We start from the raw sequence: 18389 nt of genomic DNA, 5'->3' as shown, positions 1-18389 counted from the left end.
ACATTTAGCTGCAACGTGTTTTCAGTCAGCCATTGTTTGATTTCTAGCAAACAATTGACTAAGCTGTTCAGCCTCTGGGACTCAGTTGGATCAAAAGAGCAGTAGAGCTGGATTTCATCAGCAAAAATGTGGTAAGAAACATCAGGAAATCTCTGAATGATTTTACCCACGGGAAGCAACTGTGTCAAGAGGACAGATCCAAGAGAACCAGAACAGTGTATTTACCCATCTGTATAACAATCTGAGAAGTAGAAACAACAACAAACTGAAGTTAAAAATGTATATTTTTTGAAGCTACAATTAACTTTTGTTTAGCAGAGAATTCTCCCATTTGTTCCCAGTTAGTTTGATTGAATGTATTTACCGAGTGTAGGGCTTATAGTGACATCCTGACACCGATTTTTAGATGAAACAGTTAAACACTTTTTCATGTTTCATGTTAGCGGTCATAAATCGAACTAGTGTTTCCTTTCAGCCCGACTGCACCTTTTCAATCAGTCAAATGTTCATGGTGCCCCTGATGTCCGGTTCTGTCTACCATATGTTTTTGTTCGACTACATCAGCAGTTTCCAGAAACTTTATGGACTTAGAGGGTTTAATGCACAACTGTTTCATTTTCCATTAGTCACTCTTACTGACTGGTGTGTCAAAATGTCGCCGAAGGTCCAATACCCTCTTCTGATGAGCTTCTGCAGAGCTGCTGTTCTGCTGGGAGGAGGTGGGCTGCGGAGTTCAACCACTGCAGCCACATGGCCCTGCTTGACAACGAGACCTTTGCCGTCTGCAGGTAACAGTCTTCGGATAAAATACCATTTTTCGGTTTACCATTTTAATGAAAATACAGGAGCATGGTTTCCTTCCTGTTTTCCCAACATTCCTCTTGATCAGGAAACTTGAGAAATAATATTTATCTGCATGTAGTGGATTAAAAGTATATCCTAGGATCAATAAAATGGATTGAAGTAGATATAATCCACTAAAAGCAAATTCTGCAATGAATATCAGACACTAAAGTTGAGTCTGGTGAGTGTCTTAATAATAATAATAATAATAATAATAAATAATAATAGTAATAAAGTAACTCTTACTAATACTTGTATCTCTGTCTTTAGACCATTCTGCAGACTTTTAATAAACACCTAAAGACTTCAATCAGAGTTTGTTCATTAAAGTTAGTTCTTACACTAGTTCTTCCTCAACCAGTTTACAAGAGAATGGCGATAATTTTCTGTTTAATTGCTAATTTGGAACTTCTGTGTTTGTGTGTGTGTGTGTGTGTGTGTGTGTTAGTGTTGCACAGGAGCAGTGCTGCCTCAGTTCTTTACGTGAATCCCAGTGTGAAGCTGGAGTGATGTCTGCTAAAGGAGGAGACACCTGCGGCCAGGTGAACGGTCAACACTGCGCAGATGATTCACTCCAGGCAAGTCAATTATAAGAGAAGCTGTGTAAGAAAACCTTACCTTAAAGTGGATAAACCAGACTTGGAAAAGGAATTGTGGAATAGGTGACACATTCGATTTTCTGAGACTCCTTTGTTTGTCTCGGTGTTGTCTTGACCTTTGTTGACCTATTAGCATATATTTTATTGAGTATTGTTTTCATTGTTTAAGCGCTTTGTGACACTGGTCTGGAAAAGCTCTCTATAAAAATAAATGATTTACTTACTTACTTATTTACTTACATTTGAATTACTGTGGTTTCTTCTGTGGTGCAATTTAACAAATGCAATCATTTACATTTTATATAATGGAATTAAAATAAAACAATTTAGTAACATTTCACATATGTCTTCAGAAAAATACATTATAAAATATTATTATTATAATTACATTATAATACATCTAAAAGGTGTTACTGAGGTGTTACTCAAATTGCAAATTATAATGAATGTTTATAAAGTATGGTGTAATGTATGCATTACAAATCCAGCGCTCTTAATGTTTCATAATACTACAGTACAAGATTACTTTAACAGCTTAAAGTTATGTGTGAAATGGGTGTTTTGTTATTTCTAATAAAACTGTAATTGTTCAGAATAAAATCTTGTTATTTGTAATAATCTAGGAAACACTGTCATGCTGCAGATCCACGATCTTTTATAATCTACCACTTTGATTACTAAATAATTATTAATTTTAGTTGACAAACACAGTTATAAGCCTTTATAATTGTTGGGTTTAGACTAGAGCTGGTTCTGATGCAATAACAGACAAAAATGGAAAGATTTAAAAAATGTTTAATCACAATCATTCATAAATAATAATAAAAAAATTAAGTTAAAATGGCCCTATCACAGTCCAAAGGAAAGTCAAAGCGCACCACAAGTCGGGCGGAGAAAAAGGCAGGAAAAGAAAAAAAAGAAAAAAAGTGGTGATTAGAAAAAACAGACACAGGACAAAACGACAAAGATTTGGCTCAGGCACAAGGAGGACAAAAACACCCAAAAAACAAAAAAGAGCAGTAATTCAAGAGAATAGTGTAGAGAATGTACACACCAGGGAGTGACGATTATAATCCGGCGCCTGTTGCTGCAGTAGAGGGGGCTTTAAGATCTGCTGCTGAGGTGGTCATTCTGTGACGAGCTGCAGCTGCTGTTAGAGCAACAGGCGCCGTGGAACTCAGAAAACAGAAGAACATACAAAACCAGTTTCAAAATAATATCATGAGACATGACAATAATGTATTCTTTAAAGTCATAAAAGTGCATTAAATGTCTTATATATTTGTTCATAATGTATTCTACAAGTGGCCAGGGAAAGTCTTGACCAAAACGCTTTGTTGTCTGATGAGTTTCTTTATTGAAAAAACTTTACTTGTTTCTCACCCACAAACCTTTTTTTTTCTAATTAACATGATTTAGAGAAATAACACTTAAAAATCAAGTAAGGCACTTTAAGCACTTTAATATTAATATTATTACATTTTATTTGAAGGTGTTTTCTTGGCATCTAGTAGGTGAAAAGACATGGTGCTATATTTGTGGTTGCTCTTGGAATTCTGTTCTGTAACTTCTAAATGTTCCAGATCCTGTAAAGTTTCCCTCGTCGCCCACTGAGACACTCCCTGTTTTGCTTGGCCTGCAGGTTTGCTGCAGCTGCTGCGCTCTGGGGATGCGTGTGCGCAGATCCGGACAAGGCTGTGACTTTCACCAGTACCTGAGTCACCCGTGTGGACACGTTTTCCTGACCTGCTGCGAAGATGTGGAGGCGCCGAGCTTGTTCCCGTTAAGGACCAAGCAGGGGGTCAGACCTACTGCCGAGCCCAGAAGAGGTAAGTTACACACATTTAGGTCATTGGGCTGAAATAAATTTCATTTTAAACCTGAAATATCTCATCAGGTTTGACAGCTGTGAAGCTGTTTAAAAACAAATCACATCATTTACAAGCCCCTGTTCTACCCATCATGCAACACTGCTTAAATGAATTAATAGAAATCATTAAGAACTTTCTGGTGTAGCATGTGTTTTAGAAATCTATCTTCGTTTTCTTTTTTCTAGGCAGTTCTTAAACATCCTTGCTTCAATTTCCCAAACCTTAAATCTGGTTGACAACTTGGCCCATACGCTCTGGAATCTATGTTGATGGATCCAGCTGTCTCTGCTCCTTTGACTAGATCTGTTTTCTATGTGCTCTCTGACTTTCATTTTTCTAAATCTACAAAGAGTCGGTGAATCATTTTGAATAATAAACTCTTAACCAGCACTTGAACTAAACAGAGAAATCTGATAGAGACTTAAACTACTGAGCTGGAATTAATGCATTTAGTATTTTGGGTTTTAACATTTAAACCGGACACGTCATGTTAATTTGCAGTCTTTTTCTCTAAATCTTTTAATGGAACTACACACCGAGCATCCAAGTATGATGGAATGTTGCGGTCATTCGTATAAATTGGCTCGGCTCACGGCAACAGCCAGAGCTCGTTTCCTTCTGCCGGTTCTCATTGGTAATGGTGACGAAGTTGAAAGGGAGGCGCTCAGCTGGATGGTGGAAACCAAGACCTTTAAACATAGTTTGTGTTGACATTTATAAATGAGTGTGTTGAGATCACGTCATGTTAAAACAACATAAATCTTCTGAAACAACCTAAATTAACCGTTATAAGTATATTACCAAATGGAGTATGTTTCTCTTCCCTGTTAAGTTTTCGACGAGAAGTTTCCCAAAGAGGCGTTCTCCATCAGCGACGATACCACCAATAAGCTGGAGGAGCAGGAGGATGTGGATGAGTGCCTGCTGTACTCGGGTCAACTGTGCCAGCACATGTGCACCAACATCTGGGGCTCATATTTGTGCAGCTGCCACCCGGGTTACATTCTGCAGCAGGACGGCCACTCGTGTGCACCAGGTACTGTTGTAACACATATATATACAGACATTGTTAAAGAATTCTACTCCACACTCCATATAAATGAATGCTTGTTATTTTTAAATATTGATCTTGAAGTCAAAATAAACAGACCTAGGAACATATGTCCATACTTACATTTTTTTTGTAGTAGTAGTAGTAAATAGTAAGTAAATAAGTGGCAAACATTTCACCTGGTTCTACCTATTTGCTTCTACAGTGAGCCCTGAGAAGGACCATGAGATGGTACTGGTCCGTCCCACCGACACTCACACCACTACGGCTGCCACTGCCACGACCACCACGCCACAGCCGGTCGTGACAGACCCTTGTGCTGGTAAGAAAGTAGAACACGTGTGACGTTTTCAGTTCTAGTTCAATTGTATATGTCCTATAAATCTTCCCTAACATTTAGGACGTCCCAGGATGAATTGAAATTAAAGTGTAAACTAACACTAAGAGTAAACTTGCACTAGAGAAGCAGTGAGAGGAGTCAGAAACGAAGATCGTCAGGTTCTCACTGCGATGATCGATTGGAGACAAAGTTACAAAGGCCAAACTCCGTTTGGATGGAAGTAAATGTGAAAGTTCAGCCAAAAATCAAACTTCACCAATTTTCTACTCACCCTCATGTCGTCTAAGGGTTGGGATTATTTTCAAAGTAATCTGTTCCTTTTTAGAGTTATATACAAAAATGTACATTCATTTTTTAATGTAGGGCTGGAGCTCAGGTTCATATTCCTCCAAAAATAAGTTCAAAAATAAAACAGTGTGCTCATCTGTAATGTCCATTTTTAATGTCCAAATGAAATCTTCATATATAATATTGTCTATTTATATAGCGCCTTTCTAGACCAGGGTCTATGTAAATATTGCATGCGCCTCCAGAGTGCATACAGTCTACAGTCTACACTGGAAGCGCACATGATGTTTAACTGGAGAATGTTCGGTTTATATGGCTTTCTACTGTTAAAACGTCAGCCACAAACGAGCATAAAATATAGACTTTTTTTTTTTTTCCGGAACAAATATTTTTGTCAATGCTTTAATACAAGATGGAGAGTAAAGACGAGCAGTATGGAGGTATTTTGATGTCTTAAGGGTCTTTTTGGAGGAAGGTGAAGGTGAGCTGCAGCCCTTTACTAAAATGGATGTACATTTTTTTAGAGATGTAGTAGATTTACTTTGAAAAAAATCCCAACCCTTGGTCGACATGAGGGTGAGTAAAAAATAAGTGAATTTTGGAGATTTGGGAATTGTTTAAGACATCATTCATTTTGATTTAATTAGAAAGTAAATTGAAAGTTCTTGGATTAATGATAATACTAGATCCTTAAACAGATATATAAACATGTGTCAGTGATTCTGAAGCTTTATGAAGATTGATTCTGATAATCAATGACTCATGTGTGTAGACAATGCTGGCTGCAGTCAGCAGTGCAGGGCGGAGTCGGGCCGGGCCAGGTGCTCCTGTTTCCCAGGTTTCTCACTGATGTCGGATGGACGCAGGTGTCAAGGTAAAGTGAACTTGTAATTTATGTATTGTGCATAGCTAATATGGATACATAACAATCCAATCATTGCAATAATAAAATGGAACTGACTGAAAATATTGATTTCAATGGACGTTCTCTTGCACCTGTGACACATGCATTCTGTGTTTTTGTCTTTTCCTTCCATTTACCATATTTTAACTAAAACTGAACATATTTAGCTTTGGATAGTTCTTATTTCCTGCTGCTGTTATTAGGTTTAAACTGAAGCCTTTTTTATTATTGTAAAAATAATAATTTTGTTAAAAAAAAAAAAAAATAGTTAGAAAAGGCTACACAAAATATAAGAAAGATAATACAAAATATTTGTGTCCATAAAGAAATCTGCCTCTGAAGCAAGTAAAAATTAAATTGGAAATATTTTTTGAGAAAATATGTTATATACTGTAGAAGTAAAGGTATACTCTTGGTTTTATGACTTGTTTTTTATATCTGTGTGATATATACTAAAAATATACTTAGTTAGCGTTTAGGTTATTTTCAGTGTTGTCTCCACCTAGTGGTGAGATTGTCCAAATTGGGGAACGAAATCAAACACTTAGGTAACATGTATAATTTTCCTTGACATGTGTTTTTTTGGTGTGCACAGTACAGTGAGAGGATAAATCCAACATAAGACAATAACAGTGTCGGAACAAAAATTCTATCGCAGTTCAAATCTGTAAATAAAAATGATTTCTGGTTAAAGGGTTAACAGTTGCAACTAAAATGTATGTTTAAGACATGGATGTTCTTATTTTTATTATCTTGCTTTATCTACTCACTCAATTTTAAGGTGATTGATGATGCTTCTTGATTTGAGGTAAACCTAGTTAGTTTAATAATCTTAACTTCATAAACCCATTTTCTAGATTAACATTGTCGATATTTAGAATTTTGGAAGCTTTAACTAAACACACAAAATCTTTTGTCATTATTCTATTATTTCATTCACAACATCATTGTCTCTTTAACCGTGTTGTGTCTCCTGCAGATGTGGACGAGTGCACGGACCACACTCACAGCTGTCGCTCAGACGAGAGCTGTCTCAACATGGTGGGTTCCTTCGTTTGTGAGCTGCAGGTTCACTGTCCGGCTGGCTACCAGCTCAGAAACAGAGTGTGTGAAGGTGAGTGTCACACCGATGTAACCTTGGAGTTAAATCTGTCTTCCCTTTTTTTTCTTATCATAAATAAAACTGATATAAGTGGAATAATAAGTTTTGTAAAGAAGATTCCTTTTTTTGCTTTTCTGTCTTCAGATATTGACGAGTGTGTGCAAAGAACCAACAACTGTGGCTTGGGCTCAGTGTGTGAGAACACGGATGGATCGTTCATGTGTGTTTCCAAACACAAGTGTATGAGCGGATTCACGCGGGACCATCTTGGCAACTGTGTTGGTGAGACAAATACCTAGATGCACTGAGGTTTATGAGGGGCCGTTTGAGACTAAATTCAGTTTTTCTCTCACACGCACTATCAAGACCTCTCACACGTACTATCAAGACCTCTCACACTCACTTTCAAGACCTCTCACACGTACTATCAAGACCTCTCACACTCACTTTCAAGACCTCTCACACGTACTATCAAGACCTCTCACACGTACTATCAAGACCTCTCACACTCACTTTCAAGACCTCTCACACTCACTTTCAAGACCTCTCACACGTACTATCAAGACCTCTCACACGTACTATCAAGACCTCTCACACGTACTATCAAGACCTCTCACACTCACTTTCAAGACCTCTCACACGTACTATCAAGACCTCTCACACTCACTTTCAAGACCTCTCACACGTACTATCAAGACCTCTCTCACGTACTATCAAGACCTCTCACATTCACTATCAAGACCTCTCGCACTCACTACCAAGACCTCTCACACGTACTATCAAGACCTCTCACACGTACTATCAAGACCTCTCACACTTACTATCAAGACCTCTTACACGTACTATCAAGACCTCTCACACGTACTATCAAGACCTCTCACACATACTATCAAGACCTCTCACACTCACTATCAAGACCTCTCACACGTACTATCAAGACCTCTCACACTCACTATCAAGACCTCTCACACTCACTATCAAGACCATTCACACGTACTATCAAGACCTCTCTCACGTACTATCAAGACCTCTCACACTCACTATCAAGACCTCTCACACGTACTATCGAGACCTCTCACACTCACTATCAAGACCTCTCACACTCACTATCAAGACCTCTCACACTTACTATCAAGACCTCTCACACGTACTATCAAGACCTCTCACACTTACTATCAAGACCTCTCACACTCACTATAAAGACCTCTGACACGTACTATCAAGACCTCTCACACGCACTATCAAGACCTCTCACACTTACTATCAAGACCTCTCACACTTACTATCAAGACCTCTCACACTTACTATCAAGACCTCTCACATGTACTATCAAGACCTCTCACACGTACTATCAAGACCATTCACACTTACTATCAAGACCTCTCTCACGTACTATCAAGAACTCTCACACGTACTATCAAGACCATTCACACGTACTATCAAGACCTCTCTCACGTACTATCAAGACCTCTCACACTCACAATCAAGACCTCTCACACGTACTATCAAGACCTCTCACACGTACTATCAAGACCTCTCACATTCACTGTCAAGACCTCTCGCACTCACTATCAAGACCTCTCACACGTACTATCAAGACCTCTCACACGTACTATCAAGACCTCTCGGACTCACTATCAAGACCTCTCACACGTACTATCAAGACCTCTCACACTCACTATAAAGACCTCTGACACGTACTATCAAGACCTTTCACACGTACTATCAAGACCTCTCACACGTACTATCAAGACCTCTCACACGTACTATCAAGGCCTCTCACACGTACTATCAAGACCTCTCACACTTACTATCAAGACCTCTCACACGTACTATCAAGACCTCTCACAAGTACTATCAAGACCTCTCACACGTACTATCCAGACCTCTCACACGTACTATCCAGACCTCTCACACGTACTATCAAGACCTCTCACACATTCTATCAAGACCTCTCACAAGTATTATCAAGACCTCTCACACGTACTATCCAGACCTCTCACACTTACTATCAAGACCTCTCACACGTACTATCCAGACCTCTCACACTTACTATCAAGACCTCTCACACGTACTATCAAGACCTCTCACACGTACTATCCAGACCTCTCACACGCACTATCAAGACCTCTCACACTCACTATCAAGACCTCTCACACTCACTATCAAGACCTCTCACACTCACTATCAAGACCTCTCACACTCACTATCAAGACCATTCACACGTACTATCAAGACCTCTCTCACGTACTATCAAGACCTCTCACACTCACTATCAAGACCTCTCACACGTACTATCGAGACCTCTCACACTCACTATCAAGACCTCTCACACTCACTATCAAGACCTCTAACACTTACTATCAAGACCTCTCACACGTACTATCAAGACCTCTCATACTCACTATCAAGACCTCTCACACTTACTATCAAGACCTCTCACACTCACTATCAAGACCTCTCTCACATACTATCAAGACCTCTCACACTCACTATCAAGACCTCTCACACGTACTATCGAGACCTCTCACACTCACTATCAAGACCTCTCTCACGTACTATCAAGACCTCTCACACGTACTATCAAGACCTCTCACACTCTATCAAGACCTCTCACACGTACTATCAAGATCTGTCACACTCACTATCAAGACCTCTCACACTCACTATCAAGACCATTCACACGTACTATCAAGACCTCTCACACTCACTATCAAGACCTCTCACACTTACTATCAAGACCTCTCACACGTACTATCAAGAGCTCTCACACTCACTATCAAGACCTCTCACACTCACTATCAAGACCTCTCACACTCACTATCAAGACCATTCACACGTACTATCAAGACCTCTCTCACGTACTATCAAGACCTCTCACACTCACTATCAAGACCATTCACACGTACTATCAAGACCTCTCTCACGTACTATCAAGACCTCTCACACTCACTATCAAGACCTCTCACACGTACTATCGAGACCTCTCACACTCACTATCAAGACCTCTCACACTCACTATCAAGACCTCTAACACTTACTATCAAGACCTCTCACACGTACTATCAAGACCTCTCATACTCACTATCAAGACCTCTCACACTTACTATCAAGACCTCTCACACTCACTATCAAGACCTCTCTCACATACTATCAAGACCTCTCACACTCACTATCAAGACCTCTCACACGTACTATCGAGACCTCTCACACTCACTATCAAGACCTCTCTCACGTACTATCAAGACCTCTCACACGTACTATCAAGACCTCTCACACTCTATCAAGACCTCTCACACGTACTATCAAGATCTGTCACACTCACTATCAAGACCTCTCACACTCACTATCAAGACCATTCACACGTACTATCAAGACCTCTCACACTCACTATCAAGACCTCTCACACTTACTATCAAGACCTCTCACACGTACTATCAAGAGCTCTCACACTCACTATCAAGACCTCTCACACTCACTATCAAGACCTCTCACACTTACTATCAAGACCTCTCTCACATACTATCAAGACCTCTCACACTCACTATCAAGACCTCTCACACGTACTATCGAGACCTCTCACACTCACTATCAAGACCTCTCACACTCACTATCAAGACCTCTCACACTCACTATCAAGACCTCTCACACTCACTATCAAGACCTCTCTCACGTATTATCAAGACCTCTCACACGTACTATCAAGACCTCTCACACTCTATCAAGACCTCTCACACGTACTATCAAGATCTCTCACACTCACTATCAAGACCTCGCACACGTACTATCAAGACCTCTCACACGTACTATCAAAACCTCTCACAGGTACTATCAAGACCTCTCACACGTACTATCAAGGACTCTCACACGTACTATCAAGACCTCTCACACGCACTATCAAGACCTCTCACACTCACTATCAAGACCTCTCACACTCACTATCAAGACCTCTCACACTCACTATCAAGACCTCTCACAATCACTATCAAGACCATTCACACGTACTATTAAGACCTCTCTCACGTACTATCAAGACCTCTCATACTCACTATCAAGACCTCTCACACGTACTATTGAGACCTCTCACACTCACTATCAAGACCTCTCACACTCACTATCAAGACCTCTAACACTTACTATCAAGACCTCTCACACGTACTATCAAGACCTCTCATACTCACTATCAAGACCTCTCACACTTACTATCAAGACCTCTCACACTCACTATCAAGACCTCTAACACTTACTATCAAGACCTCTCACACGTACTATCAAGACCTCTCATACTCACTATCAAGACCTCTCACACTTACTATCAAGACCTCTCACACGTACTATCAAGACCTCTCACACCTACTATCAAGACCTCTCATACGTAGTATCAAGACCTCTCACACTCACTATCAAGACCATTCACACGTACTATCAAGACCTCTCACACTCACTATCAAGACCTCTCACACTTACTATCAAGACCTCTCACACGTACTATCAAGAGCTCTCACACTCACTATCAAGACCTCTCACACTCACTATCAAGACCTCTCACACTTACTATCAAGACCTCTCTCACGTACTATCAAGACCTCTCACACTCACTATCAAGACCTCTCACACAAACTATCGAGACCTCTCACACTCACTATCAAGACCTCTCACACTTACTATCAAGACCTCTCACACGTACTATCAAGAGCTCTCACACTCACTATCAAGACCTCTCACACTTACTATCAAGACCTCTCACACGTACTATCAAGAGCTCTCACACTCACTATCAAGACCTCTCACACGTACTATCAAGACCTGTCACACTCACTATCAAGACCTCTCACACTTACTATCAAGACCTCTCACACTTACTATCAAGACCTCTCACACGTACTATCAAGACCTCTCACACTTACTATCAAGACCTCTCACACTTACTATCAAGACCTCTCACACGTACTATCAAGACCTCTCATACTCACTATCAAGACCTCTCACACTTACTATCAAGACCTCTCACACATACTATCAAGACCTCTCACACTTACTATCAAGACCTCTCACACTTACTATCAAGACCTCTCACACGTACTATCAAGACCTCTCACACTTACTATCAAGACCTCTCACACTTACTATCAAGACCTCTCACACGTACTATCAAGACCTCTCATACTCACTATCAAGACCTCTCACACTTACTATCAAGACCTCTCACACATACTATCAAGACCTCTCACACTTACTATCAAGACCTCTCACACTTACTATCAAGACCTCTCACACGTACTATCAAGACCTCTCACACTTACCTTACTATCAAGACCTCTCGCACGTACTATCAAAACTGAATTTTGTCTAAAACGGCCCCTCATAGAGGTTTGCTGTGTTGTGTGTGTACCAATGCACATGTTTTTTTGCCCAAATAAAATAATGTTAATAACCCCAGTTTTTCAAAAGGATCACTGTGCAAAGAGTGCCATCTGGTGGGCAAAAAATAATAAGAATGAATTCTTCAGCTGCACTGATTCATCCACTTTTAAACCAAACTGTTGTTTATCTGGTGCGTGTATATGCAGATATCAACGAATGCAGTAGTTCGACCAACCCCTGCAGTCCCGGCTCCAACTGTGTCAACACCGTCGGCTCCTTCACCTGCCAGCAGAAGCTCATCTTGTGCAGCCACGGCCACCGAGCAAATGCCGGCGGAGACAAGTGTGTCGGTAAATGACGCCGACTAGACGTTCGCCTAACGAAGCCGTCGCTGAAATGTTTGGTCTCCGTGCGGCTTTTCCAGACATCGACGAGTGTCAGACGGGAGCTCACCACTGTGGAGTCGGTCAGGTCTGTCACAACATGCCCGGCAGCTACCGGTGCGACTGCCAGGTGGGCTACCAGTACGACAACCTGCGCAAAGTCTGTACAGGTAAGATTGATTTATGAGATGGCCCAGGTGTATTTTTGAAGTCAAGACGTCAGTATTCTACTTTATATTATTTTATGTGGTGTTTGTCTTTGGTGACATGGTTCGTTTGTGGCAGTGTGGGAATCGTAGTTCTACTTCAGGAAAGGGTTATGAGTGCATGTGGTCTTGTGTGTTTTCCGTGGTTGTCTGTGGAAGACAAGGGTTGGCAGTTGTCTAATGGTGCTTTCCCACTATTTCAAGCTCAATTCACTTCACTTTAATTCACAGTAGGCGGGGCCATCATAGATGGCCGTAGATGGCATATTATAGTGATGGGTTGATGAGGTCTCATAAAGCAGCTTATGCTGTATCTAGTCATGGGCTGATGAAGCTTCATGAATCAGTGTCATGTAGTTTAGAGGTCAGTAGGTGGTGCCATCAGTTGGAAAAAATGATGTGAGGTTTCATTCGAACAGTCGTTCAAAAGAAAAGTAAAATAGTTTCATGAAGCTTCATAAGCCCATCACTACATAACTGTATCATGATAAAGTTTGAAAGGCCACTAAATGGCACTCTAAGTTAAACATTTTTTTTACCAGTTTTCATTGAATAAGAGATCAGAACTAAAGGTTTTAAAGCAGGGAGGGATGTCTGGACCACGTCCATGAAACGGGCAACTGTCGTCCATCTTCCTGCTTTTACACTCTAAAACGGGCAAAACAGGAGTCCGTTCCGGTCGCTCCCACACGCCGTCACTTCCTGCTCCTGGGTCTTAATTCTTCGCTTTGTGGAGAGAAATGGTCAATGCAGAGTGTCACGGGTCGTTTATACGCCGCTTCAAGTCAAACAAAATACAAGCTTTACGATCGATCGGTGGCACTTTCTCCCGGCGACTGTACAGGTCAATAGCCCCGGGAGAAAAGGTCTCGAACTGTAGAAACATTGCTATATTTAAATTTAAATAATTTCCGGGCTGGGAGGTCCTCCCCCTATTGCCATATTGGTTCCTTCAAGCTTCATCCCTTCATCCCCTGTGGAGAGTACTTCCTAATTTGTTTCTTTTTCTAATCATTCAAATGTTCTTGGGTGGGGGGTCCCGTCTCCTAGTTCCCCCCCTCCCGGATGTGTCCCGCTTCGTTCTTTGATCCACGACCCAAGGTGTGAAAAGGCAGACAAACAGACGCTTTAAATAACCGGTGTCGTATCTCTAATTCTGTTTCAAGCTTGTCTTGAGACAGTGAATCAGTCTGAGTGGAATGTTGATTTTGAATGTGTATTCAAACATTTAAACTCTTAGATGAGTAATTTATAATTTATATTTTGATTATCTTTTAGCGTTAATTTAAGTATGGTGTATATGTATAGGGTATAATAATTGTAATCTAACAACTCAATTACACTCAATTTGAAAAATAGTGGGTTTATGTTTGGATTCTTAATGGTCTCAGTTTAATGATGTCACTCTTCGGGACAAACAGTGGCAGGTAGTCGGTCAGCGTCACATTTTAGTATCAGTTGAAATTACTAGATACACAAATAGCTGTTTTTGAAGGTACCGGGCTAATGGAAATACATTTCAACTGGGTAGTTGAGTTGAGCCTTAGTGAGCTTGTGGAAAAGGGCCATAAGTGAGTTTATTGTGTTCATATTTGAAGTGTATTTTAATGGAGTCTATGTGTTTTGGCCTCTTACAGTGTTGGTGCAGTTGCATGCAGAAATGGTTGTTTGTCTGTTGGGATGTGGTGTTTGTGTGTAGTTTAGATGAGCAAGTGGTCTGTGTCTTGGTGTGTGAGTTTGAAGTACACACAGATTGTATAAACTATTACAAGTACAAACAAGAATAAAACCTGAAGTGTAGAGAAAGGCTCAGAACTTGTTTGACGACTACAGGAACACCAGAGGAACACAATCTTAGCTAACCAAAAAATTTGGTTTTGTCACGAAACAGACATAAACGAGTGTTGGCGCTACTCGGGACGTCTTTGTGGGCAGACCTGTGAAAACACTCCGGGCTCCTACTACTGCTCCTGCACTGCTGGGTTCTCGCTCGCGTCTGATGGGAAGAACTGTGAAGGTATTTGAATACAAACCATAGAGGAGGACGACGTTGGACTTGTCTTGACGTTGTCATGACGTTACAAGATGACGTCTTGATGTTACCTCACACTTCTGTCTAATCTTTCAGATGTCAATGAATGCCAGAACAACCCATGTGGTCAGGAGTGCGCCAACATCTACGGCTCCTATCAGTGTTATTGTCGCCAAGGTTACTACCTGAAAGAGAATGGACACACCTGTGAAGGTGAGGCTGTTTCACAATCTGAAGCAAATCAATACTGGGCACAAGATTGGCCTACAGAGTATATCGGTGCCATCAGAATACTGAATTGTTGAATTTAACATTTCAAATGTTGAACGTTGGATTTTGAATCTTTAAAATTAATAATATCTACAGTATATTGAAAAGTTGGAGTTTTATTTTTGAATTATACATTTATTTATTTTTAAGATATTTTCAAAATAATACAGATTTAAGGTACATAAATACTACAAGTTTGGTACCGTAATTCCAATTATTCAAACATACATTTTCTAAATTATTTTTTTTAATTTGATAGCCTTTTAAATTCAATCCAAAAATTATAAAAAGAGTGCAAAGGTGATGAATCGCTTCTACGTTTTCAATTGATTGTCTTTGCATTGCATAATTGGCTTTAAGTTTGATCAAGCACCTCTGTACTCTTTGTACAGTACTTTTGGTATTGTCTTTTGGCACTCTTTTACATATTTAAATTCAAAAGGCTACTAATAAAAAACAGTTTTGAATGAAAATAATTAAAATATTGATTTTTAAATATTTGGTGTTTTTCCAGATATAGACGAATGCTCGCAGGCGGCAACAAACCTTTGTGCTTTCCAGTGTGTCAACGTTGCTGGCAGCTACCAGTGCGCTTGTCCTGCTCATGGGTATGTCCTGTCTGCCAACCGACGCACTTGCAAAGGTAAAGTATGGGCAGCAGTCGGTAGGCTTTGTTCTGGTACGGATGGTCTGTTTTAACCCTTTTGGTGTAGCGTACTCTATATTGCACTTTATGACTCCACAAATCTTTACATTATTTTTCCTAGATATCGATGAGTGCACGACTGGCCACCACAACTGTTCATCCGGACAGACGTGCTACAACCTGCAGGGAGGATATCGCTGCCTCTCTTTCAACTGTCCCTACAACTACCAGAAGGTGGCAGACACGTGAGTGCCTTTCATGTACTGATTGATGCTTTAACAGGAGTCACAAAGTTATTTTTCAACTTATAAATAGTTTAATCTTTGGAGTAACTGTCTGTTAGTTGAACTGCACGAGTGTAAAACACGTTGACTGGACCGGTTCAGTGTAGCTCATAGCACTTTAAATAAAATTGAATTAAATTAAATTAAATTAAATTGAATTGAACTGAATTGAATAGCACTTAGCACTTATGGTCAGCCGGAATGAAGTATACAGTATAGAGCCAATGAAAGCGTTGGTTATAGGCTGAAATATTTAAGAATAAAAATGAGATTCAGGGTTCAAGCTCATTTGATTTTTGTTCAATTTATTTTTCAAGGTCTTTTTTTTAGATTAATATGTATTTGCCAACCATAACAATTTGGCATCCAAACAAGCTAGTCACATTTCTCAAGAAGGGTTTTCCTACATTTAATTCAAGTTTGCTTCGTTTCCAGACGCTGTGAGCGCGTAAGCTGCCCTGGTAATTCTCTGGATTGTCAGAATTCCCCAGTTCGCATCACCTACTATCAGCTCAGCTTCCAGACCAACATCATCGTCCCAGCTCAGATCTTCAGGATAGGCCCGTCACCGGTCTACACCGGTGATCATGTCGTCCTCAGCATTTTGAAGGGCAACGAGGAAGGCTACTTCGGCACCCGCAACTTAAACAGTTTCACAGGAGCCGTCTACTTACAGAGACAAGTGCGTCAGCCCAAAGATTTCCTGTTAGACGTGGAGATGAAGCTGCTCAGACAAGGCGCCGTCACTCGCTTCCTTACCAAGATCTATGTCTTCATTACAGCCGGTGCTCTTTAATAGGGCCGGGCAACGATGAGAACAATGCCATGTGGTGCTCAAAGACATTGTTCCATGTTTTTGTACTCACCAGAGTCTTTCTACTTTTGCACAGTATTCTCAGTAGCTTGTGTTTAAAGACATCAGCATGTTATTCTTTATACTTTAAAGGTCACATCAAATGAGCCGCGCACTTTAAATCCAGGATCCATCCAAATAACTAGAATAAACCAAGGTGTAAAAATGAGAATTTGACAACTTGTTTTTGTATTTGTCAGATCAAATAAAAGGATTTCAATGAAGTGGTTGTTGATACAGAAAATCACTTGTAACTTCAGTCTTCCTCTCCATGACTACATTTCTCTCCAAGCGCTGATAAACATGCTGGAACTTTAAAGTGATAGTTCATCAACATTTCCCTCATTTTCTATTCACCCTTATCATTTTACGACTAAGGATTGGGATTATTTTCAGAGTAAACCATTCTTTTTTAGAGATATAGACAAAAATGTATACCAATTGAGTGGCTGATCTAAAATTCTGAGAGGAATTGTTTTTAGGAATCTTAAATAGGAATCTGTATATTTAAAGTTTGTTTCTAGCTGACGTTAGTGTTTAGCGGATATTCTTCATTTAAACAGTGTTAGTGCGGCGTCTGCTAAAAACAAGCTTGAAATATAGACTTGTTTAATTTTATCAGGAACAATTCCTCTTGTCGAGGCTTAAATACAAGATGGACGTTACAGACGAGCACAATAGAGGTATTTGAATGCTTTTACGTGAGACTTTTTGAACTAAGATAAAGCTGGCCTAGCAGCTAGCCTAGCAACGTCCACTAAAAACAAGCTTAAAATATTGTTGGTTAATTTTTTTCGGAAGAATTCCTCATGTTTAGACTTCAATACAAGATGGACATTACAGATGAGCACCATGGAGTTATTTGGATGTTTTTAAGTGCATCATTTTTGGACAAATTTGAACTTAAGATGCTGTTGCTACGTTGAAATATATTTATATTTTTGCCTATAACACTAAAAAAGGAACGGATTTCTCATAAAATATTTTCGACATTTGGTGGGAAGAGAATGAGTGAAATTTATAATTTTGGGTAACTAACCTTTTAAGTTTGTCAACATTATATTCTTAAATCCACTAAAAAATATGTCATAAAAAATGTCATCCATCTAGGGAGTTTCTAGGGAAGGCTAGTGTGTATGTTGGTGAAATCTGTCTTTTCAAATTAATACAACTTGTTTTTGGCATTAATTAAGGCAAAGGTTGGTTGACTTTATTTCAGGATAACGACTGTAACAAATGTGATAATAGTAGAGAAAGAAAAACCTGAGAAAAAAAGCCAGAAGATTCCAATGCTTGACACATCTGACATATACTGTATGGAAGGGGTAGCAATGGATCGAGCTACTGAGGTTT

At 39.9% G+C, this 18389-nt stretch overlaps 1 protein-coding gene across 1 annotated transcript in view; it reads left to right on the top strand.

The window, feature by feature from the left end:
- The window catches only part of fbln2 (fibulin 2), a 29056-nt gene extending 11796 nt beyond the window's left edge, over positions 1 to 17260 (top strand). Inside the window, exons 3-17 of the mRNA XM_087800771.1 lie at positions 665 to 788; positions 1292 to 1421; positions 3085 to 3271; positions 4146 to 4349; positions 4570 to 4686; positions 5765 to 5866; positions 6876 to 7010; positions 7143 to 7280; positions 12569 to 12712; positions 12787 to 12915; positions 14843 to 14968; positions 15080 to 15196; positions 15768 to 15896; positions 16021 to 16144; positions 16619 to 17260. Of these exons, the coding sequence (XP_087656897.1) occupies positions 665 to 788; positions 1292 to 1421; positions 3085 to 3271; positions 4146 to 4349; positions 4570 to 4686; positions 5765 to 5866; positions 6876 to 7010; positions 7143 to 7280; positions 12569 to 12712; positions 12787 to 12915; positions 14843 to 14968; positions 15080 to 15196; positions 15768 to 15896; positions 16021 to 16144; positions 16619 to 16979 (2267 nt within the window). The 3' untranslated portion in view covers positions 16980 to 17260. The remainder of the gene's footprint in view (positions 1 to 664; positions 789 to 1291; positions 1422 to 3084; positions 3272 to 4145; positions 4350 to 4569; positions 4687 to 5764; positions 5867 to 6875; positions 7011 to 7142; positions 7281 to 12568; positions 12713 to 12786; positions 12916 to 14842; positions 14969 to 15079; positions 15197 to 15767; positions 15897 to 16020; positions 16145 to 16618) is intronic.
- The last annotated feature ends 1129 nt before the right edge of the window (positions 17261 to 18389 follow it).

Source organism: Callionymus lyra, chromosome 10 (assembly GCF_982586985.1).
Source record: "Callionymus lyra chromosome 10, fCalLyr1.hap1.1, whole genome shotgun sequence".
Lineage (NCBI taxonomy): Eukaryota > Metazoa > Chordata > Actinopteri > Syngnathiformes > Callionymidae > Callionymus > Callionymus lyra.
Note: the sequence above shows the minus strand (reverse complement) of the source record. Positions and strands in the feature narration are given on the sequence as shown.